This window comes from Drosophila rhopaloa, unplaced genomic scaffold (genome assembly GCF_018152115.1).
Source record: "Drosophila rhopaloa isolate 14029-0021.01 unplaced genomic scaffold, ASM1815211v1 contig_115, whole genome shotgun sequence".
Taxonomy (NCBI): Eukaryota; Metazoa; Arthropoda; class Insecta; order Diptera; family Drosophilidae; genus Drosophila; species Drosophila rhopaloa.
Genome location: NW_025334990.1, coordinates 15,788,879 through 15,814,650, shown reverse-complemented (window position 1 = coordinate 15,814,650; position 25,772 = coordinate 15,788,879). Strand labels below are relative to the sequence as shown.

The following is a 25,772-nucleotide window of genomic DNA, read 5'->3' as shown; positions in this document are numbered from 1 at the left end:
CTATTTATTTATTATTTTTAATTGCGAAACTTATAGTTGAATATACCCCATTATTCAAATGAAAAACACACGTTCCCTTTATTGAATCATTGTATTGTATATTGGTGTTATTGTTACACATATAATTGCTATTGACAGCGCACATTAAGCTCTCTACTTAAAACAAATTGAACAAAGTAAATTGTATGATTCCCAGTCGATGGGTTCAATGCATGTTCCCATCGACTTTGCTTTATTGTTTCGCTTGGATTTTTTTTTCGAGTTTTCCTCTTTTTTTTTTTGTTTTCTAAATGTAATGTTTTATTTGTTTTTCATACCACCTAGATTGAAAATTTGTTAATAGCTGTGTAGTACGTTGTTATACAATAGTTATAGTCAGGTATCAATTGGAAAATAAGAATTTGGTTAGAATTCAACACATCTAGATCAGTATAGTAGTCGTATTATTGAAGTACAGATGTGCTTGAAGTTAGCAAGGGACTTTCCTACAATCCCCCGATTGCATGGCGTGCAAATAAACTCCAAGCACTTGTTGCATATGGAAAACAACACAACAGGGAAACTAATATGTAGTTTGTAAACAAAAAAAGGAAAACGACAAAATGTAATCGTCAATTGTATTTAACTAAAAACTCTATTATAAATACCCCCCCACATGCAGCTCATATCGTATCACAGGCACGCTTAATAGACACTCTCAGAACGGAAATACCAAATTAAAATCGAAAGTAGAAGGTTAATTCATTTCAAACTTGCACTCAATGAAGGATTTTTTAAATTTCTGTGGTTAAAACACTCTACACACTAACAACAACGATCGATATGAGCGCGCATCAACCCATGCTCCTTATTCTGCCCCAAAAACCCTACTGCAAATCGCTACCTTCTCCACAAAATTGCATTTAAAATTGCTGACGCTACTCGACGATTATACATATGGTACATAAATATATATTTAAATATATATATATTGTATGTGATATCTGCATGCATGCCTTATATACGTAGTTATCTCCCTTGCGTTTTCACACTCACACATTGCATAGTTTTTTTTAGTATTGCTAATTGCTCCGCTTGCTCCCCATCATGTGGACCCCCAAAGATATAGAAATAGATTCGGAGATACAATTGCAGTTCCAAAAACGGATACAGATAGTTTTGCTTCGCTCGTCTGACCGACTGACTGACCGACCGGTTCCGATTGCTTTCATATTCAACATTTTTACTCTCGTAATGTTTTTTCACACACATTTTCCAGTAATTCAAATTCAAACTAAACGAATAATAGAACCTCCTGCGAGGTGGAATACCAAAAACGAATTTTAAAAAAAACTAAGCTTAGGGATAGATTAAACGATAACTAGTAAAGCAGTTGGTTGGTTGTCACAAACACACACACAGGAGTTTGTTTCGTCTCCTGCCCTCCGCCACCGCATGCTCCTCCTCCTCCTTCTCCTTCTCCTCATCCTTCTCCTCCACCTCCTACAATTGGTATCTGGGCCACTGCCAGAGATCCCGAGGCTCTCGATGCTGCTGCCATTTATCCTGGAGCTGCTTGCACAGGCGGCGCAACAGCTCGAAGGTGCCGCCCAGGGCTCGCAGTAGCTACTAAATCCTGCCGGCACTCTCCTGTCGCGCACTGTAGCGCGGCTCGGCGGGCATCATGGTGTCCGTCACCAGCTCGTTGGGTGCCTCCAAAACGCCCTTTGCATGGGCAGCCGCCGTATCGCAATCGGTGCGGCGTGAGATCAGCAGTCGAATGTCCGTGTGCAGGCACAATCGTCCGGAGCGAGATGTCTGGAACCTGGGGATCACAAAAGTGGTGTTAGTTAAGAAAAATATCTTTAAAAAGTTCGTGTAAAGCTGGTTGTAAACGATGCAGCGGATGCATTTATATTATTTGTTTTCTTTAGGCCCTTATATGCAGTAGCTTAATCGTTTACAACCCCTTAAAAAACACAAATCATTACCTCAGGTGTATGGAGTAGCGCAGCCGCTTCATTTGCTCGGCACTGATAAAGTGACCCAGTTTGCTGGTGGTGCTAGTAACCGTGGGACTCCTGGGCATCTTCGGTCCAGCGTCCTGATCCTGACTGAGCTCCTCGGCCAGGATGCGCTGCCGGATGAAGGTGCGGTGCAGCGGTGGCATGTCCCGCATGTCGTAGGGTATCACAAACATCCGCACCACCGTGCCCATCGGATTCAGCAGTGTGGCCTGCACCGTGCCCGTCCTCGGAACCGAATAGCCCTTGCGCGGCAGACGAATCTCGCACTGAAAAAGAGATTTTACCATATTCGAATTACAGTTGAACTTCCGTAATTCCAGATTTCTGAAAAACCTAACTAAATTGAAGGAAACACAAAGCGTTAAACTCGGATAATGGATATTTCCTTTTGGCGTATGGGACTAAATTTTGCATCTTTAAAGTTTTTAAGTACAAAACTGAAACCAACGAATATTATAGCATAATCGTTTTTAAACTATATATATGTTTATCTAAATAACTGATACACATTTCAACATGAAAATCAATTTTTCTTTCCATACATCTTCAAAAAGTCCGTAAAAGGGTATTTGGTTGGCCTTTAAACCTACTAACGTTTCTTTTTTAAATGGACTTACCAAATAGGGCGTGCTCAGTGTCTCGCCATGCAGCTCGTAGAAGTAGGACACCGCCGGTATGGTCAGTTGGGTGGGGCAGAATCCTCCAGAGGCTCCCAACTGCAGCTTGAAGCCCATCACCTCGATCTTGGGCATGAGCCTCCTCTGCAGCAGAGATTCCTCCAGATTTCCCAGCAAAGGACGCCCGGCGAAATGAGCCGCCAATCTGGCGCGACATTTCAATGGGGATCCACCCGCTGGACTGCATAGACCAGATTCCAAGTCCTCATCCGACAACTGTTCATCGGAGCCCAGAGAACTACGATCGCTGCGATCGCTCAAATGGCGGGAACGCCGCTTGTGGGCGGCCAGCGCCTGTTTGGCGAATCTAGGCGACACGGACAGAGAGGCTGCATGTGGCAATGTTGGAGCAGAGAAGGATTTCTGCACTGAGGGTGTGGCACTCGCATCCGGAGCCAGCAACTGCGAGTGGGCGTGACTCAAGGCAGCTGGATCGAAACTAAAGGCGGGACATCCAATGGCAATGGGAGCCGAACTGCAGAAGATCGTCGTAAGGTTCACTTTCGGCAAGGCCTTTCGCATTTGTGGCGAGATATTTGGTGGCGGGGTTTCGCTCTCCAACAAACCACTACCACAATTCAATCTAAGCTGACTGGGCTTCGGTGAGGATTTGCCCAGGTGTTGCTGCTGCAGTGGCACCATCGCATCCGGTTGAGGTTTCGCCGGCACATGGCTCAGCGGCGTCTTGAACTGCACCACTATGTGGTCAGCCACGCCGGGCGGTGGTGTCTTGCAGCGCTCTGCGGAATTCAGGGAGCAGCGTTCGATGTTGGGCGTCAGCTTGGTGGAGGAAATCTGCAAAAATGACTTTATTTGAAGGGAAGATTCTTTGGAAAAGAGTGCAAAACTCACCTGAACCTCCGTTTGCTTCTCTGGCTCCTGCTGCATGCTGCCAAAACCATTGCTCGAGTGCTCTCCATTGGTGGGTTGGTGGTCCTTGCCATTCGCAAAGTTGTGCTGCGTCTTCTGCCGTTTGCACACCTGACAGCCACTGCTAGCGGGCGTTGCCTTCGCCAGATTGTTGTTCTGCCCTCCATTGAGATCTGAATTGCGACAGGAGGCTGCTCCTGGAGCAGCGTGTCCCACCGCCTGGTGGGGCTTTCGATTCCGGTTCTTTGGCGTGCGCTGAATGGCCTGGAGTAGGAGCTCTGCCTTGTTGCGAGGTGTGCCCACGATGAGATCACTGCTACTAAGGCTACAAGTGGAGGTCTCCTCCATTTCGGAGGCTGTTGTATCGCTATCATCGGCTTCGTCTGTTTCTCCTGCTCCATTTGCCGATCTATTGGCTGATCCATTTCCAGCTCTATTTCCTGATCCATTGGCCGCTCTGCTAGCTGATCCATTAGCACCTCCATGTGGTGATCCTTCGCTTCCCGTGCAGCTAAGACATAGCAGAGTCTTCTCACTGCCACATTGTTGGCAGCTGCTCAAGGAAGTCTGCGTGCCTGTGGAGATCATGGCAATGCGCCTTGGTTGCTGCAAAGTCAAGGCCAGGGATTGGGTTTCCGACGGCGTCAGAGATTGCGATTGCGAGTCCTCGCCCTCCTCCATGGGTTCCTCGGTTTGGTGTGGGTTTAATCCCCTTTCTGGCGTCGATTTCCTCTCCCTCTTCTTGTCCCTTCGCTGCATTCGCTTGCGATACTTCTGCAGCTGCCTCTCCCGGTGGCTCAAACTCGAATCCCCATCGAGTTCGTCCAATCCCTGTCCCATTCCTGGTTTTCCATTATCACAGTTGGAGCCGCCGGCCGTTGTCGTTGGGGTGAGTGCACTAATCCTGGCTCCCAGGCCAGTCGGCGTGGCGGCATGTAGTCCACCGCCTCCAGTGGGCGTGCTAGCCGTATCTCCGCCGCGGGATCGCAAGCTCCTGGGAGCTGGAGTGGGTGGCAGTGGCTCTACATGCGGCAAGCCACCGTTTATCCTCGGCAAACTACGCACGCTCACCGAGATGCTGTAGCTCTCCGACACATTGACGTTGGGAAAATTGTGCACATTGGCCTTGGCACTGAAGCCATCCTCCTGGTGTAGCCCACTATTGCTGGTGTTGGTGTTGTGCTGCTTGATCCTGTAGAAGATGTTGAGACGCGGTCTCTTTTGACCAGCACTTGGTGTAAATGTGGTGGCCAAATCTCCTGCATTGTTTCCGCAGCTGGAGAAGATCACGCGGCCACTGTCGTACACCGAAGGATCGCATTTCCGGAGGAGATCACACCAGGCCACGATCTGGGAGAAGTACAACTGACTCCGAATAGCGCTGCACAGCGAAGGCAACGTCATCGTGGGTGGAGGAACTCTGTAAAAGAAGCACGATCTCGTTAGTTAACTGGATTAGGTGGTTCTTTCATGGTTTCACAACTTACTTCTCCTTGCCGCTGATGATCCACTGCTCCAGCAAGAGCTTATGGCTCACAGGACCCAGATAGACTTCTATGCAAACGGGTTCACGTCTGGCCAGGATGGCCTCCATCTTCATGCAGTATGACCGCCAACGATTGCACTGAAATAAGTGAGACATGTTGTGTTAATTGATGGATGTGGATGTCTAATAAATCATTGGTTGATATTTATTTGTACAGTTAAGAACAAATTGTATCTAGATCCAAATTATTAATTCATTAAATATTATTACTTTAAAGCTATCAAGCTTTTATTCATTTGTTTTATGAAATATGTATTTATTTAATGATGATTGATTGTTAAATGAATAAGGTTGTGAAACAAAACAATAATGATTAAGACTTAGCAATGTCTAGATAAAGTGCTACATTATATATTTGCTGTGGATTTTTCAAGCTTTTTGAAACTCATAGAATGTCAAATAATTTATTAATGAATTATTCAACTTAAAAAGGGTAGAAATTATAAGAATCTAAATTTACTGCATTCTAAACTTTAAATCTTAAATGCTTATAGTTGATCTCATAAATGTTGTTTCTTTTATTACTATAAAAATATTCTCGAAACTTTAAGACTTACGGTCATATTCACGTAGGACATATCACAGATGTGCTCCTCAGCCTCCGATGGCATCTCGCCCTTGGCCAGACCCATCTTCCTGAGGAACTGATCACAGTGCGGCCCGTGTTTGGGCCGCGATGCGGAGCTAGTTGCTCCGCTGCTGGCAGTGGCAGTTGCCGTTGTTGTTGTTGTGTTGCTGATGCATGCTGCTGCTGCTGTTGCTGCTGCTCCTCCTCCTCCTCCTCCTATTCCCATTCCCCTGCCACCGGATCCGCCCGATCCTGACCATAGAAAGGCCAGATTCAGGGGACGTGGCTCAACAGGTGGTGGTGCCAAGGCGGGTCCACCTCTCAAACATGTGGTGGCCAGCGATTGCAGCGAGTGGAGGATGTTGTCCGATGAGTTGGAGCCCGGTGAGCTGGCGGCACTGGAGTTGTTGGTTCCACCACCACCACCACCAACACTTGTACTGCTAACCGAACCCATTCCACCAGCTCGATTGAGCATAACTCGCCGCACAATCTCGTAGTCGCCGTGATCCTTGTTGAGATCATTGATGGCCAGGGAAACCAACTCCGGTTCGGCACTCATTGTCTGGGCAGCTGGGGAAATCTGACGCAACTGGCAGAGTTTCTGCGTCCAGCGCTGGTGGGTTAGGGAACTGCTGGGTGACCCCGCCGATCCACTTCCATTGCCCGATCTATTTTCCGATCCTCCCATGGAACCATAGGGATTCGTTGTGATGTTGATGGCCGCCCTGGAAGTGGAGGGTCGTGGCGAGAGTCGTCCTCCGCCTGCTGAAACTCCACCAGATCCTGTTGCTACAACTCCCACCTGCTGCTGCTGCTGATACTCATCGTCTGCGATGGGTCGGCCCTCTAGGATTAGCGATGCCAGGCCCAACACAACGGAGCTGTAGTTGTTCTGAGCTCCTGATCCCCCATTTGACACAACAGCGGATATCCCCATTCCCAAGCCGGACAACATCCCTCCACCCGCCGCCGTTGCCGAGCCCAAGGAGGCAGCTGCTCCGTTCTGGCCCAATCCCGCTGGTGGGGGCGAGTTGGTGACGCTGGTGGGTATCATGGTCGGTCGGTTGCTTGCTGTCCGATGGATCTGGATCTGTTTCCGGTTCCGATTCCGATTCCTCTAGCTATTGCTGCTGCTTCTTGCACCAGAAGTACACTGCAATTGAAGAAGGAAATCGTTAAATCAACATATTTATTAAATATCTCATCAAATTAAAACACTTGATCTTTTACATATTTAGTTGAAACATATTTGTATCTGAAGTAATACTAAGATACAATCAACCGAATACAATTGTCATTATTAACACAGAATAAAGCTGTATTGTTGTGTGACTTTAATAATGATGCAATGATAATTGCAATGAGATAATGCAAGAATCTTAGAAGAAAGAAAGTATTTATTGTTGGAAATAATTGTAGATTTGTTAAATACACAATGAACCCGTGAGAAGTTAAAAAGACTTGTATTTAAAGATTCAAAGTAATTTCCATTTTGAAGCTATAGTTATGCTAAATAGTCGAAGTTGTATAATAATAAACACTCTTGGAACTAAAAGCTAAAGTTGTTTTTATTTTAATGTTATGGGTATGTAAAATAGTCGAAGTTGTTAAATAATAATCATTCTAGGAAAAAAGTTGGTGTTATATAATTTTTGCTATTAACTCTATTTGAATTTCAGTCAAGAAAAGTAAAGCTATTGAAGCTTAAATTGTCCTCCAACTTCTAGTTATATATCCTTGACTTCATTACGAAATCGGCAAGGCTGCTCTATAAATAAGCCCAGCAACAGATGCAGCTGGCAGATTTCGGCCCCACCACCCACTGCAACTGGTGAAGGTCGAATGGCGAGGAGAAGAGCACCCTCAACTTGAATCGAATCCCCAAGGTCCGACCGCTATGTACTTGGCATTATGTACTGCTGACATGGTTTACTTTAGTTTATCCTTCCGATACGGAAGCAACAAAAGGCCAGTAGTAGAGTTCTTTTGGCCAATTGTTAAACTGCGACACACTGACACGGCCCCATTTTGGCCTGAAATCATCATGTGAACTGCACTAAGCACTGAACACATACTAATAGCCGAGAAAAAAAAAGCAGAGTTGGAAACCAGGTCGTTACTTAACCGGAGACCCAGTTAAGAGCAACATGTCAGCCGTTTGGCAATGCACAATGCATCACCACCCCCTGCTCTTCCGCCCCCTTAAAATTCGCACGGGCCGACAGCTAACAAATACAAACAACATGTTGCTAACAACGTGACGTCATTGAGCCAAGCTTTGCAAAAGCATTGCATTGGTATTAGTGTGTATCTGAGGTTTTGAAGGTCGTTTTGAGGCGCCTTCTATGAGAATACTCTATAAGAGAGTTTTTAGTTTTAGCTTAACAAGTTTTAAGACAAGTTAATATTATTTTAGAATTTAAAAACATAATTCAAGATAGATATAAAAAACGTCTAATTCTTGAATACTTCGATTGTTTTATTTTATTTTTATTGGATTATTGGATTTGGATAGACAAATTAAAAATAATAAAAGTCTCTCTCAAAAAAACTTTAACTACAAAATGAATTCATCGCTTCCTTAAATTTAATTATTTGTAAATTCTATTATAATTATCCAACCAATGGAGATAATGGACCTTAATTAATATAATTTTGGTTATCAATGCAATTATTGGCAAAGCTTTGGGAAGAGCACAAAAGCTAATTATTGTGCAAGCTCTTCTTGTTTTTTTTTATTTGTTTGCTAAAACTTTGCTTGGCAACAGTAAAATTTCAAATCAAAAAATAAAACCAAATTAAGAGGCAAACATGTGTGGCTGTGGCGTGCAACATGTTGCTAGGGAGAGTAAGAGCAAGATAGAGAGCGCGCTCTTCGGTAAACATGTTTGTCTTTACTTTTGCTTTTGTTTTTGCGTTTCTTCTTGACCTGCATACACAATAACAATATATAACTAGCGCGCGCGAGACAGACACAGATACATAAGGCGAAAAGAAGAGAGCGAGAGAGCTTTTGCCTTCCATCTGTGTTTGTATTAGAAAACATCTGATTTTTGTATTGCTTTGCAATGTTTGCTGTGCGAGCGTATGTGTTGGGTTTTGTTTATGGCACATTCACGTATATATATATAAAATACTCTTGGCCCACAATAGACACATTCCCACATACAGACGAGAAAACCCGTATGAAAATGGGGACAAGCGAACGGAACCCCAGAGTTTAATAATATTTCGATTACATTATGGCCAATTTTTCTTTCCCTCCCTTTCAGCTGTCCATTATCATTTACATTTCTTCGCAGGCGGAAAATTCGCTTTTCACCCGAAAATTGAAAATTTACTCGATGACGCAGTGGAAACGCGCTACGATTTTCAAGGAAATGACGAACATGGAAAATCGCTGGGGACACATTGAGAAATATTGGATTTAGTCGACCTTTTAGGCGAATATATTTTTGGCAGACACAAAATACGTCATTGGATTTTGGTTGAAAATTTAATATATCAGGAGCTATACAATGTAATATGTATAATATTATATTTTGAAGAAAAGTTGACCTAATATATAATATATACAACAAATTATTTATTAATTAAGCATTTTTTATAAAATTTCACACTTATCGGCAATTTAGAAACACACTTTTATATTTCGACTGTTAAATTGGATTATTTTTGTTTTGCAAGCTAGAAAAAGCTAGCTAGTTGCTGATTGGTAGATTGTAGTGTAATAATTGGCACTAGGAAATCTTTAATTCTCGTTGAAATAATTGCTTTTTAAGGTAAAAACAGATGCAATAGTAATTGGCAGCGAATTAAAGAAACAGCAATTAAGTTGATCGAAAAAAGTTTGTCATATGGCTGTGTTTCCACCTTTTTCCTCCTCGATTGGCACACTTTGTTGATTATTTTCTGCACTTCTTGGCAATGTGATCGAGCAGGTTGAAAATGGTAGGAGGTGAGGGGTCGGGAAAGGGGGTGGGCAGGGGGCGCATTGTTGGACTAATTTCATTTAGCTCGGCCACCGTCCTTGGCATGCTTTTTGATTTTGCAACACGCTGCATTTGTGTTCGTAGATTGTCTTGCTTGAATTATTTATTTATTGCACATTTTCGTTTCATTTGATTTTTTCTCATTTATTATTACGTGTTTTTCTCTTTTTTTGACGCACATTACAAAATTTGATTACCAAGCGGAAAATGCAGGCGAGGCGAATGGTAAAAGGAAAACGAATGCGAACGGGAATGCAAAATTGACACTGATGCTTTTATACTCATTACTGTAATTATTTTAAAACCATGTATAAGTTGAGTCTATATTATTTATATTTAATTTTTTTTTTTAATTATACCTTGGATTCCAAAGTCGTACTATGACATTTTATTTTAAGAAAGCTTATACAATTATTTTAAAGCCACAGATAGCTAAAATCTTTCAAATCTCAAACTTCATCATTTGAAAAAGTTTTGAATGATTATTTTTTAAATGAGACGAACAAAATTGCAAAGAAATTGTCATAAAATATATATAACACATTGATACCCCTTACAAGGGTAACAAAATCGAACACGAATACCGAATTTTTAAAGGCGCGCCAAGCGGAGTGAAAGGCAGGTAACGAAAACCACCGCCAGGGGCGCTGCGCAAAAACAGAAAAAAAACCTGTTCAAAGCAGATTAAAAAAAAAGAAAAAACACCGCGAGTGGAAAATTGTTATGTTGCAACTTTTCAAAAAACAAGTTCCGTTCGCCTTTCGTTTGTTTTGGGGTTTCCTTTTCTGCGTCCCCCTTTTCGGCATTATGAAACAAAAAAAGTTAACACGTGAGTGCAACGAAAGCCACAAACAAAGACAACTTTTTTATTTGCCTTTAACATCATCTTATATGATTGTGTTTCACTTTAGTCATCCCGCTGAATGCGTCATGATGAAGTTTAATTATACTTATTCTCGTTAGCTGAAGAAATTTGTTAAGTGAAGGATGTGTCATCAAAGCGGAAGCAGTATGAGTTTATTGAGTTGGAGTGGGAAGATCAGAATTTTTTTTGCGTTTGATTTTGATTGTTTTTGAGAATGTAAGTTTTGAGTAAAAATATATATTTTTAAATTAAAAAGGTTTAGTGGTAAAAAAAGATTTATACTTCATATCATATCATGATCAACACAAGTTGGTGTTTTGAGAAACGTAAGCACCAATGCGTCTGTCAGAAATTTTTCTGTGTCTTATAAAATTTTCATTTCCAAGAAAGACGACAAAACAATCGTTTTTCCAAACATTGATTGACCTCGCTGTCGACCTTACAAAAAGCCCATTCCTGTGTTTGTGTACGTGTTTGAATACCCATGTGGTGGTGACCCTCCCAATCATAAACCTTCACAGCTGAGCGAGCTTTGCTTTTTTTTGTTTGTGTTTCTAGGGGGCCGCACCTTCAATGGGTTACATGTACCCTCCCCTTTTATCACCCATCCTCTCTATGCATATATCTGAATTTCTCTCTTACAAAATAAAGAACATATTGTAGGGTGACATGACTTATCAGCATGGACATTCGATATTAGATTTTTCATGTTACACTGGTACACTATATAAATTTCAGGTTAGTCTGAGTATTTCCTTTATTCAAAATGGGTGCCTACTAAATTTGTCTGCAATACAATTGTTTTTATACAAGTTCTAATAAGAAATAGTGGTTTGGAGTTTGTGATATAAATTGAAAATCTAAATCTAAAAATATAACAAAATAATCTCAAAAAATAATAATCGCACAATTATTCACACACTAACCATCACTGCATTTAATACCAAAACAAAACTAGTCAAGGTCTACGAAATCCTCATTAACTTACCTTTCAAAACTTTGTTAAAATTCCATTTTTTTTGCTTTTTGCTGAAATGAAAAGAAAAAAAAATTATGGTTAGAAAAGGAATTCTTTGTAATTAACTAGAGATTATTTGATCGGATAACGTAACGTTTAAATTAAAGCGTAATTATCAGTTTTTTATACCCTTGCAGAGGGTATTATAATTTTGGTCAGAAGTTTGTAACGCAGTGAAGGAGACGTTTCCGACCCCATAAAGTATATATATTCTTGATCAGGATCAATAGGGGAGTCGATATAGCCATGTCCGTCTGTCCGTCTGTCCGTCTGTCCGTCTGTCCGTCTGTCCGTCTGTCCGTCTGTTTCAATACCGTTTGCGAGCTCAGTTTAAAAGCTAGCGATCTGAAACTTTCACAATCGTCCTAAAACATGTGTACGCAGATCAAGTTTGAAAATCGCCCCGATCGGACGTCTATATCCTATAGCTCCCATAGAAACAATTGGATATATCTTGCAAGAATTTATGATATTTCGCGCAGTGTAAAAGCTATTGACATTAATCTTTACAAATCGTATTTTTTTATGCATACCTTGATCAGGGTAAAAGCGCGTGGCGATCGGACGTCTATATCCTATAGCTCCCATAGGAACAATAGGGTAAAATCGGTTAAAATTTAATGATTTTTAGGATATTTCGCGCAGTGTAAAAGCTATTGACATAAATCTTTCCAAATCTTATTTTTTTATGCGTACCTTGATCAGGTTAAAAGCGCGTGACGATCGGACGTCTATATCCTATAGCTCCCATTGGAACAATAGGGTAAAATCGGTCCAAATTTTATGCTTTTCAGAATATTTCGCGATGTGTAAAAGCTATTGCTGTACATTTTTTCAAATCGTAATTTTTTATGCATTCATTCATCAAGGTAAAGGCGCGTGCTGATCGGACGTCTATATCCTATAGCTCCCATAGGAACAATACGGTGAAATCGGTCAAAATTTCATGTTTTTTAGAATATTTCGCGCAGTGTATAAGCTATTGACACACATTTTTCCAAGTCTTATTTATTTACGCATACCTTGATCAGGGTAAAAGCGCTTGCCGATTGGACGTCTATATCGTATAGCTTCCGTAGGAAAAATTGTTAAAGGCTGCGAAAATATCCCTTTTTTCCCTATTTGTATATGACAATTTTGCAGTATAAAAGCTATTGGCATGAAACTATGCAATTTATCTAATTTATTTATGTACACCTTGCTCAGGGTAAAAGTTGCTGCCAATCAGACAAGTACATACTACATCCGCTATTTAAAAATTAAATTAATTACGTATAGCTAATCTTTTTATACCCTTGCAGAGGGTATTATAATTTTGGTCAGAAGTTTGTAACGCAGTGAAGGAGACGTTTCCGACCCCATAAAGTATATATATTCTTGATCAGGATCAATAGGGGAGTCGATATAGCCATGTCCGTCTGTCCGTCTGTCCGTCTGTCCGTCTGTCCGTCTGTCCGTCTGTCCGTCTGTTTCAATACCGTTTGCGAGCTCAGTTTAAAAGCTAGCGATCTGAAACTTTCACAATCGTCCTAAAACATGTGTACGCAGATCAAGTTTGAAAATCGCCCCGATCGGACGTCTATATCCTATAGCTCCCATAGGAACAATTGGATATATCTTGCAAGAATTTATGATATTTCGCGCAGTGTAAAAGCTATTGACATTAATCTTTACAAATCGTATTTTTTTATGCATACCTTGATCAAGGTAAAAGCGCGTGGCGATCGGACGTCTATATCCTATAGCTCCCATAGGAACAATAGGGTAAAATCGGTTAAAATTTAATGATTTTTAGGATATTTCGCGCAGTGTAAAATCTATTGACATAAATCTTTCCAAATCTTATTTTTTTTATGCGTACCTTGATCAGGGTAAAAGCGCGTGACGATCGGACGTCTATATCCTATAGCTCCCATAGGAACAATAGGGTAAAATCGGTCCAAATTTGATGTTTTTCAGAATATTTCGCGATGTGTAAAAGCTATTGCTGTACATTTTTTCAAATCGTATTTTTTTATGCATTCCTTCATCAAGGTAAAAGCGCGTGCTGATCGGACGTCTATATCCTATAGCTCCCATAGGAACAATACGGTGAAATCGGTCAAAATTTCATGTTTTTTAGAATATTTCGCGCAGTGTATAAGCTATTGACATACGTCTATATCCTATAGCTCCCATAAGAACAATAGGGTGAAATCGGTCCAAATTTGATGATTATCAGAATATTTCGCGCAGTGTGTAAGCTACTAACATAAAATTTTCCAATTCTTATTTATTTACGCATATCTTGATTAGGGTAAAAGCGCTTGCCGCTCGGAAGTCTATATCTTAAAGGAGATAGTAAAAATTGTTAAAGGCTGCGAAAGTATCCCTTTTGTATATGACATTTTTGCAGTATAAAAGCAATTGACTTGAAACGATGCAAATCTAGTTTACTTATGTATACCTTATTCCTTTCGCTACTTTTTCACTTTTAGCAATTTCGTCAAAGTCTGCAAGGGTATTAAAACTTCGGCTTGCCGAAGTTAGCTTCCGTCCTCGTTTTTATTTACAAAGAGTGAGACACCCTGATTCTCTTACACAACAAGGTCTCTCCTCCTCCCCCTCTTTCTGAATCTCATTCTCTCACCCACATTCGCCTGCTGATGCTGACATGTGCGCAGTAAAATAAAATAAAAATAAAAACAAAAAACAAAAAACAGAGGCAAAATCAAAGCGAGCAAAAACAAAAAAAAAAGGCAAAGCAAAAATGTAAACAAAAGCAGTCCAGTTATGGTGCTCTTCTTCTTCTTCCTCCACGTGTATGTAAGGGGGGAGGCGAGCGAATGTATGTGTGTGTAATGTGAGAGCACGTGAGCGCGTCTTGCTCGCACTTATGGGGAGTTGGGGCCAGCAACTGGAGTGGGCGAAAGAGAGAGCGAGATAGGGAGCCAGCGAGAACAGGACGAGCACGTTTTTATTTTTAGCCAAAATATGTCTTGCAAATTGAGAGCAAAAAATAAAAGAACACACGCACTTATTCTCTCGAAAAGCAAATGACCGCAAGACGTGTTAATGCCTTCCTTTAACCCCATTCCTCTTCCCTCTCTTGTTTATTTCAGTTGATACTTTTCAACTCCAATTCTTAATTCTCCCTCTCTTTCTGCCGACCCCTACCCATAACTTTCCATCTCCCTCTTTCATTTACATTTCCAACTGCGCACGTATAAAATTACTACGACAAATGTCTGCATGTGTAAGTTAGTGTGTGTGGGGGTCCGAGTTCGTTACATTTAATTTATATTTTTTTCGCTATCTGAATTGATATAAATTGGTCGAGTGTACGTGTAAAAACCGCAGCAAAACTTTAACCAAAGTTCAATTTTCGCCAAGAACAGCTGTTGCTATTTATTTTGCTTTAATTTTGGCTTTGCTATTTTCGTTTTTTGTTTTGCTTATCTGCCAAAAACAAAAAAATATATACTTTCACTTATATAAAAAGAGCAGGTTCAGAGATAGTGAAAGTTTTATTTTTTGATTGTTCTTTTTATAAATTCTTTAAATTGTATTTACAGTGACCTTCGATTTTAACGAAACTTCAGTCTATGGATTCTGATTATAGTTTTTAATAAGTTTCTTTCACGATTAAAAAATTCTTTAATAATATTTTATTGTTACAAAAACTTGAGACACTTAGTTTTACGCAATGTTTAGATTGTCTCTTCCTTTGAACTTACAATCCGGACACGTGGGAGGTTGAAAGTATTGCGCATTTTATTCTTTCCGATCTTATGGCATTTTTTATTACATGAATGCTTGCCTATTGTCTTCCTCTTTGTATTTCCTCACAGCTGATTGAGTCAAACAGGTTACAAAAGAAATACGAATAAAGAAGTTCAAAAGCAGACCTGTGATACATGATAAATGCCCCCATGCAAAGCAGCAACAAAAGTGTTGACACACAGCAAATGCAACGCCACAATTAGAAAATGTGTGTCAATTATATTAAAAAAAACTCGAGTAGTTTTCCTGACTTCACAAACACAAAAACAACATTTGAGGGAGTGGAAAGATAGAGATAGCGAAAGGGTGGGGGAGGGAAGAGAGTGGGGGAGAGAAGGGGCCAGAGAGCATGATTTGAATTGCCTTTTCAGTAAATTATGTGTGCAGCTGTGTGTGTGTGTCAAATAACACCGAAGGGGGCGTCGCATAGTCTCCCAAAGTGCTTCACCTACACAATTGACCAATTACAGTACAACTTCCCCAAGTTCACTTTTACTTAATAAAAAACTCACTTAAATATATTTAAGTCCTAAGATAAATTTTTAAAAACAAATTCTTTCGAAAAGTAATTCTTAAGATAAAAACTGCTTTTGATTGTATAAAAATTAAAAACTTAGCTCAATTGCTCTCAACTTGATTAATCTTATAGGAAACCATAACAATTGTTTCAAATTTCATAAATACAACTTTTTAACAACATTTTATAAAAGAGATAAATATCTGTATTACTTTTCCAAATCTTTAGTTAAATCAAAGCCTTGAAAAATAGTATAAAGTTTACGAACATTTTAATAGATATTTCGAGGTCTCCAAAGCTCTATATTTTTACGGTTTTATATTACACCTGAAAATTTGCTCTTAGCTAAACTCTACTGTCTGTGTGAGCGATCTTCAATTATTGGCAACTGTGTGTGGGTGGTGTGGTGGTGGGGGAGTAGAGCTTCAGCAATTGCGTTGTATTTGTGTTAGTGACTGTGCTTTGGCATTACGTCACCAACACATGCGCAGCTAACCAGCTGAGTGACCACAAACACACACACGTATACACTTGGCACTTAAAGCCATACAATTATTTTTGTTTTCTGTACCAACCTTTTTTGCTGTAAAACCTTTTCGAAAACTCCCTAATTGTGTTTTTCTTTATTTTAGACGAATTTATAAATTGAAAAACAATCTATTGATTTTTTAATGTTCATAATTTTAAGTATTCACTGTGGCGGATTTTTGTCGCCTTTGATTTTGTTGGATTAATTGGCTTCTAGTCCTGAGGTTCAAAAAATGGCAGTGGCCACATTTTTTTGGGCGTTCGCTTAGCTGCATTTGAATTCTCAACGCTTTTAAACAGCGCGGTTAAGGTATATATATTTTTTAATGGGCTTTATACAGTCCGAGCTTCGCAGGTAAACGCGTTTCCAATATTAGCCAAACAAACTTGTTTGCTTAGATTTTTTGGCCTTTATTTTTTTCGTCTTTCTTTCCGACAGTCTCTGCACTTCACACGCGCACACTTAGAAAAAATATATACGGGATATAATAATTCCTGCAATTCTCGATTTTGGTTAGCGAATTGTGGTGACGCGTGTGTTCGCCTCGACGTCTCGAATGAAATGAATGGAAAAAAATGAGCGGAGGAGCCAAGCGCTGCGAACCGTTCGCTGCTGCTGACGGCAACTTTCTAAAACAGCTGAGCAGCCAGCAGCGCTTTGTTTATGTATATACTATGTATATATGCATGTGTATATACTATATACGTAGGTACCCCTCGGTTGCGGGGAAAACTACGTCGTACATTTGGCTAGTTTTTGTGGGTTTATTTGTGTGGCAACATGTTGCTGGCTCTGTCCCAATGGCAACATGTTGCTGTTGCGCAGGCCAAAAATGTACACAAAAATCATATGGAACTCACCTATACCAAAGCGAACCCTCGAACAAAATAAATAATCACATATGATAGGCCAAGTAAATAGGTAACACACAAAACCACAACTATAAATTACAGTAAACACTCTTAAATGCAATATATGCTGACTGTCACTAAATGATTAAAGTTTTATAATTATAATAACAAATTTTTAGATTTTCATAAAAAGATGAAACCAATAATCTGCACATTAATTTATATATAAATATTTTTGAAGATATTATAACGAACCTTTCTATATGTTTTTGTCATTCCATTTATCAGCATTTTCTTGACTTGAAATCCGTCAAAGATTCCTTTTTAACATTCCCCGCATTTGGCATTAATTAATTATTTGTTATAAAACTTTTTATCATAATTTAAGTTTAAATTGCGGAACCTTTTACGTTTTAGTGGGGCAAGAGCAATTGTTGTTGCGATAGCGATTCAATAACAAAAGCCACTCACAGATACAGAAAACACAGATACACACACACGTAGATTAAACAAAACAGAAAAAAAACAAGAGGAAAAGACAGAGATAGAGAACCCGTTTCCATATGTTCGAGATGCCATGTTGTCGAGTGTTGTTTTGCCTTATGTACGAAAATAGCTGTTGGTTCGTGTATGTACAGCGTTTTATATATAGTATATATACAACTTGGGTACTTGTTGGCGGATTTCTTGAACAAGAAGACGAGGAGTAGCGCCAAAAAACAACAACAACGCATGCGCTTTCAAAGTATATGAGTATGTGCGATTATATATCCGTATATAGCAAGCCCCAAAAATCGTCAGCGACCCAGACAACAGCAACAACATTCAGAATTTATGTTTGCCTGCTCTCTCCCTCTCTCGCTTTCTGCCTATCTTTGTCTTTCATTTCCTCTGTTCTTCTACAATGCGAATCTTATCAGCAGAACCCAACAAAACACACCCATACATTCTTTATTTGTGCTGCTGCTCTTCTCAACTTGCTGATATGATTTGTACTTGATTTTATTTCACAAAAAATTGCCACACATTAACCAATGTTGTTGTTTTACAGGAATTATTATATTTTTAAAGTTACTGATGAATAGTCACATTCCCAACAAACAGTATTCTTATGCAAAATTAAACATTTAATTTGTATTTTTTGCCATACAAAAAAATGTGTTTCACAGAACCAAATTGCTTTTAAAAATAAATTATTATTCTTATTAATACTTTATGATGGTTTTGAAGATCATTAGCTACAAAGAAAGAAACAGTTTATATTATGATGACACATTTGCTCATTTGGAAAACTAGTTCATAATAAAAGGATCCCAAATTGGCTTTTTATAAAGGTATTGATGGTATATGGTAAATATGGTTTTTATAACTTCAGAAGCAATTATACTTTTAAAACAACCAAGTTTCGATCTTGAATTCGAATGCGGTAAAAAGAGATATCTCTGACACCAAAATTGTATGCAAAGTTGGCTGCATTTGCAAAGTTTCTCTTAACCGTTAGCCACTGTAGGTGCAGCAGACACAATCACAGACATCACACATCTATATTCACAGATACTTGTCAGGCGTCCGTCTGCAGAAAAAGCGAAGAAGTGAACTCGAGTAACCCAACTTGCTGGAGCCGAAGGATACTCAGATACACGGATACACGGCGACAACAAAGAAGCAGCCAGCCAGACAAAGAAATGTTAAGACCAATGCGAAAGCGAAGACGAGACCCAAGAAGTCTGGGGTCTGGGACTCTCTTCGCTCTCCATCCTGACCAAACAGGAAAACAAGAAACTGCTGATGACCCCTCCTCTGTCCAGTAATAACAATAATAAAACATCTTTAATGCCAGCTATATACTTTTCTTAAGGTATTTCATTTTTTTATAACTAACAAAAATAATTGTTAATCAACCATTTTTGTCTAGTTTTTAAAGTATATAGATTGAAAAGTGTCGTTGACAATTAATGGAGCTCTATCGATCAACAGATTGTATAGGTTTTTCGTCTGTAAGCTAGACATTTCCCATTTTTTTTAAACCCCAGATAACAAGTTCGAGACAAATATTTACTGTTTCCTTTTTCACGTATCTTTACCTCGTGGAAGTACAAATAAAAGTAAGGGAACTTCGGTTACAGGTAGATGGTATTCCCTTATTTTTTTTGAAAAGTCATGTTCAAAATAAAAATTTTCCATGCACAAAACACACCGCCAGCTAGTGCTTTACATAAATGAAGATGAGATCACAAAAGCCCTTAAGCATAAATGTTTTTCGGTGGTTTTTTTGTTTGCTTTTTATTTTAGGTTTTTTTTGTCTGCTCTCTGGTTTTAAAGCTTAAAAAGTTCCACTGATTGACGGCTTGCTTTCTTCGCTTAACTTTAATTAGGATGGAATTCGAGAAATGTGCAAGTGTGCGAATAAAAATGTGTAAAATAGTTTGAGTTAATGGTTTTTCCACTAATACTTTTACCGAATTAAAATTTGTCTACAGCTTGTTTTCCGCTCTCTCTTGCACTAAAAGGGCCAGCTCTCTCTCTTCCGCTTTTTATATGCGCAGTTGTTTTCAACACACAGATACAAACACACACTTAATTGCGTCGATCAGCTGTTTTGATAATAAAACGGTTAAAAACCTTATGAAAGCAAAGCAGCTTGCAAGAGAGGAAAAACAAACCTAACCAACAGAAATACAGTAAGCTCTTGGTTTGGTGAACTAATGCAAGCTAAAGCTGATAAATTATTTCATACAAGTATCTTCATATATTTTCACTATTGGTAATTTGTTAGTACATAATTAACATATATATTAAGGAATATAAATAAATCAAAAGGTTTTGAATTAAAAACCATAATTTAGTCACTTGTTTTTGCTCCAAATAATAAATCACCAATAATTTAAAACGGTGGTAATTGATAATTTTTTACGTGTTGATATAATATATGACATTACAAAACTTCATTTAACCGAGTCATTACTGTTTTATACAAAGCATTTCACTGCATATCTCAATACTTTGTTTCAATCTAAAAAGTCCACATGTGTTTGTTTATTTACCATAACTTATAAATTATAGAGCGTTTTGCCGCACCAGCAATTGTGAATCGCAAAGAACGCAGTTGAACAGTTTCGAGTTTTTGAGACCCTTGGAAAAACCTTGGATTGATTGCGAGCAAATATAGACTCAAGGCAGACGAACCGCTTACACAAGAACGGCTGAGGGGAGCTCATGTAACGCGTGTGTATTGTACAGTAAATATTTGTTACCAATGACGTCTGTAACATTATACATTTAAAACAATTTTTAAATATTAAGAAAGTCACTCTGTCCCTCAAGCTCATTATTTTAGCAACGAGATCCCTAATTTTTTTGTCGCTACAAAAAATATTGTTTACTTTTTTACTAACTATCTACTTATAGACCAAAAAGAGTAGATTTTTAATAATATTTAATTCCACAGCTCTAAGTCTTCTATAATGTAGCTTTTTATAAGCGGACTTATATAAGTTCGACTTATATTTTTTAATATTTGAAGAATAATAACTGCAATTGCAACGTCCATCCTAACCAATAGCAATTGTTCAATCCTTGGCACCGTCTACTTTCAGATTATTGTAGCTCTTTGTGTCTGCCGCGTGTTTTCCTTCGTGTTTTCCGGCACACAAACACAGCTGTTCTTGTATTTTGGCCCACACGTGACTGTGATTGACTCGTCAGGTGGACGAGGGGAAAACAGAATGGCCGGGGCAAGAGGAAAACTAGCGAACGAGGTGCCACTGTAATGAGCTTTCCACGGAAAAGCGGAAAGTTTAAGGTTGAGAGCGTAGACAGCTGTGACATCAAAGCCAAGTGTGGCGGCCATTTTGGGAGGTGATTGAAAAGGGGTGACAAACAGGGGGCCAAAACAATATATAGATGGCCGATGACCCAGCACTTTGACAATCTGCCTCAGATAGCAGGCAGACATTTTGAATAATAAGCCCCGTGAATAACTGAAGCTATCAATACAAGTTAGTTGTAGTTAATTGCCTTGTCGAGATAGGGACTTAGCATTTTCAGATATGCCCCTATTAACACCCGCTTACTAAACAATAAATGTATTTATTATATATTATTATATATTTCATCACTATATTTTAAGAAGTTAGAAACAAAATATATAAAATTTAGATAGATGGAAAAATAATAATATTTTTCTCACTACACCCATCAAAACTCAGCTTCGTTTTTTGAGTCATATAGAAATAAGCGTGTTATGACGCAATTAGAAATACAAGGGGAATAGAATATTTACAAAAATGGGAACTAATCACAAGACCCAAATTCCCCAACTCTGCCACCAATCCCGAAATCATGCGATGACTACATGATGTTTATTTTTGTAAATTCGCGAAAGCAAAAAAATCTAAACAAAGCGCTTTTGTTGGCAACTTAGAGAATTCATATGGAAAATAATTTTTGTTTTTTTTTCTACTTTGATTGAAACGATAAAGTGGCGAATTGAAAGAAATGCAAATTCCATCAAAGCCATTGCACGAATATCAATCAAAACAATGTTTTTTGTTTGCCCCTCCAAAATTTCTGCACCTCTTTTATCTATAGCAACCCTCGGAAATGGAAGAGGGTTATTCTAAACACAAAGCAAATTAAATCGGAAGTGGGGGTACGATTTTCAGACGAGACTTCCTTACATCCCCCATGAATTTTGACCTCCCAAAACCCATCAGCTGTTAAAAATTTTGGTGGGTTCGTTGGCTTTACATCTCTCTTTTCTTTTCTCTCTCTCGAGAGTAACGACTGCCCCCCAAAAATGTTGTTACTTTTTAATTTTTCTTGCTTTTTGTTGGCTGGCACATGTTGTTATTGTTGTTGTTGTCCCAAAGTCATTCAACCCGACAAACAAAATAACGTAAAACGCAAAAGAGGGGAAGGAGCTGTAGCAAAAACAACGGAACGGGAACGGAAAAAGTCAACGGCTGAAATGTTGGGGTCACTGAGCGTTAGCCACTCTCTCTCTCTTTCTTCCACTCTCACTGACATCCCGCCCCCTCTTCATGATTCTCTTCGAGCGAATTTGGAAATACCTATAATGCGTAGTAGAGAGTCCGGCAAAGAAATCACGCGAAAAGAAGAGTTCTAATGCCCAGAACAGGTTCTATAAGACTTAAGCAAAAGACTAAATTTAATTAAATTTTTATCCTGAATATACCATTGGGTTTCTTGAACCTTGCTTATAATGCGTATGTTGTTTTATGCAAAGTTGTAATTTCAATTTTGTAATTAAAATGTCACAAGGGTTAAGGATTTGTTTTTGGAAATATTATTTTATCAGTATATTTAAAGAGTAATTTTCAAATCATAAGAATAGTTGTTTTAGACTGTATTTTTTCTTTGTGTTTTATTGTTCCGCCCACAGAAAAAGAACCAGGATATATTAATTGAAACACATTTAAAGAACCTGCAAGTCAACAAAGGAACAGTGAAGTAAACCAACCGTTCTTGTCGTTCTTTCGTTATCAATCCAAGACCGAAGTGATATACGACCATGAATCGTAATGCAATAACCCCAGGAAGCTGAACAACTGAAATAGACCTTATCAGGGGTCTCGGTTTCGTTTTTTGGAACGGGTTGGGTTATCTCAGGCCACCGCATAACCACATACCGTAAATATAAAAATACCAATAAATGAAACATTGGAAGGAGTTTCAAAACAGAAAAGCAAACAACGAATTTGGGTCTTGGTGACTTCGAGATAAGCCTACTGCGGTTTTTTCTAGGTTTTCCTTATCGGCGAAAGTTCAACAGGAGAATTGCGTGGAGGTGGAGGTGGAGTAGAGCGTAACACACATATAAAACTTATGGCTTCCATTAACAGTATGGAAAACCATAAAAAATCCCAGACACGCAGGGGGCTTTACTTTGTCCTTTTCTTGGGTGAATGTGCTTTTTTGCTGTCATATTTTAATTTTAAAAAAATCATTCTTCGATTGAGTGGTGAAATACAATACTGAATCTAGTTCTGTAGGGAGTACTAATTTGCATTCCCCGAACATTGTGAAATTAATTTGAGTCTTTGTGAACTATTTGTAGTCTGAATAACAACTAAATGTACATACATATATACATACATACATTTGTACATACTTATGCATGTAAACTCTTATTCATATTAAAGACTTATATAGAAATCTTTTTCTTTTGAATTCAAAAAATTTAAAAGAACAATTGACCAGTTTACGAATGTATTCCTAAACAAAATAATTCTAACAGGATACCTTTTAGAAGTTTATATTTTGAAATAACTTTAGAAAAATATGATTTTAAAGTATCGCCCATCTTTCGGTGTTTATTTTGGACTAATAAATGATTTTACAATTACAATGAGGTACATACATATCTAGAATTACAGGGTACCTATATATCCACTTCCTCTTCGTCTTCATTTTTGCCTTTGATCTGCAAGTTTAATATGGCCGCCATCGAATGAGGGGAAATGATGGGGCGCCCGACAACCGTTAGACCGCTTACAGTGCACTATCTTTAACCCGTCTGCCAAGATTTTACGGATGTAATGCGCACTTGGCAGCAAAATCCCAGCAGCTAATTGCTTATGTAAGCAGTCTGCTTTTGGCTATCATTTAAACAAATCAAAGCAAATATTAAATCAATATGGATGTATAAGAAAAGACAACTGTCAACCGTTTTTAATGTGATTTCCTTTGTTGTCTCGGTTTCTTCTGCGCAAAAAAGGAATAGGAAGCGAAACGAGACGAATTCAAGGATACAGCAAAGTCGACGCTAACCGTTTCTTTGTCTGCTCTTTCTCGCACACACACACACACATGAGCACAGCTGATTAAGAGAGCGGGTAGAAGGGGACAGTAGGGGAAGAGAAGGAGACAGCAAATAAATATTTAAGTAAAGGCAGTGGAACGTGAATTGAAATCATTTACTTTGACCATAAAGAGAATCAACGAAGAACGCACACACATATATGAACACAAAAGTAAATACACTAAGAACAAAATTACAACAAAGCTTTATTTTCAAATAAATATTAGATACATACATAGGTCAAATGAACCGTTTGTCTCCCAAAAAGAATATGTTGCGTTTCAAATTGTTTAATCAAATAAGATTTAAATTATTTTAAGAGCGTGGTCACTTTCTAATGTTTTACTTTATTTAACTTTCCTTTTTTTCCTGCAGTGTGCGAAAGTATATAAGGTATTGCTTTGCCTGCTTTGTTTACACATGTCCCCGCATTTCCAGTTTCAAGCTTGGTTTCAAAACGCAATCTTCTAACGAAAGTCTATGTATAGCTGATGAAATATGCCGGACCCCGCATAAAGTTCAAGGCAATTAAGCGTCATTTGCGGACTTTATTTTATTAACCAAAAGCAAATAAGAGATGGAAAAAGAACGCAACAAAAATGGCCGACTTACCTTCTTTTGCTTTGCATCAGAAGATCCCGAGAAAAGGCACAATTTTTCGCTTAGTGCAGACTGGATTAATGGCTCTGCTAATTTGTTGCCTCAATTCGATTTTTCGACATTATTGCAGTTTCTAATTTTTGGCTGCAAATATTATTGATTTCACTTGCACACACAAACACACACTTGCAGCGCTCACTCAAACGCACTCAGCTGTGCTGCTGCTGCTTCTTCTTCTTCTTTCTCCTCGATTTTGCGTCTATATCATTGATTTATTTTCGATTTTTGCAAGACTGCATTTCGTGGCACTTGAATAATATACATACTTTTTATATAACTCACGGTTTGCCACTTTTCATTGCCCTTTCACACTCTTATTCGCCTTTTATGAACTCTTTTTTTGACGGGGAAAAAACGGTTCTGTTTCGCTATTTTCGCCTGCACTCTCCTAACTCTCTACACCGCTCTTTATCCTTGATTGCTCGTTCTATTTAGCGGAATTGATCGTTCTCAACATGGTCGCCATTGCAGCTCCACGAGCGAAAAGAAAATCGGTGGAAATGCCAGCACAGGTGCACGGGTGACGATAAGCTGGAAATTCCGGAAAAGCCGCGCCTACACTTTCATTGCCAGCATCGCGTTGCCCTTTCGCTGTCGAGATTCGCATAATTTCCACTTTTTCGCACAACGGCCAGCTAAAATTATTGTTTATTTTTTTCCCAACAAAACAACTGTAATTTTGAGAGAGACCAGACCAGCTGTGGGCGGGTCAGTGTGGCCGTATCGCATCGCTGTGAAAATCAAGCTGACCTGCCTTGTTAAGGATGCATGACACGGAAGTTGTTCAAAACCAGACCGTTATGGAAGGAAATAAATTTATAAATTGACAAAATAAAAACTAAAACGATGAAAAAACCACAAAACTTCACTTTTAAATGGATATACCAATAGCTTTATAGTTTAGTTTGAACTTATAAATAAATTGTTAAATCATATAACTGAAATGTATAAGTTTTCTAAATCTTTTATTAAGGTAGAATTCTAAAATAATCCTTTCGTTGAAATCAAAATTTGGAGGATGTAATGAAATGCATTACTTACCTTAATTAAATATTTTATTGTCAAATATGAACGAAAGCTCATAG

The 25,772-nt window shown here is 38.8% G+C and overlaps 1 protein-coding gene across 1 annotated transcript; it reads right to left on the bottom strand.

The window, feature by feature from the left end:
* Window positions 1-72: 72 nt before the first annotated feature.
* On the bottom strand, window positions 73-25,396 carry LOC108044831. Its single transcript, XM_017123981.2, has 8 exons — window positions 24,640-25,396; window positions 11,516-11,556; window positions 5,657-6,823; window positions 5,041-5,177; window positions 3,536-4,973; window positions 2,624-3,478; window positions 1,971-2,272; window positions 73-1,804 (listed from the first exon to the last, which is right to left on the bottom strand). The coding sequence occupies exons 3-8, from the start codon at window positions 6,722-6,724 to the stop codon at window positions 1,609-1,611; spliced, it is 3,996 nt and encodes a 1,331-aa protein (XP_016979470.1). The 5' UTR covers window positions 6,725-6,823; window positions 11,516-11,556; window positions 24,640-25,396; the 3' UTR covers window positions 73-1,608.
* Between the last annotated feature and the right edge of the window lie 376 nt (window positions 25,397-25,772).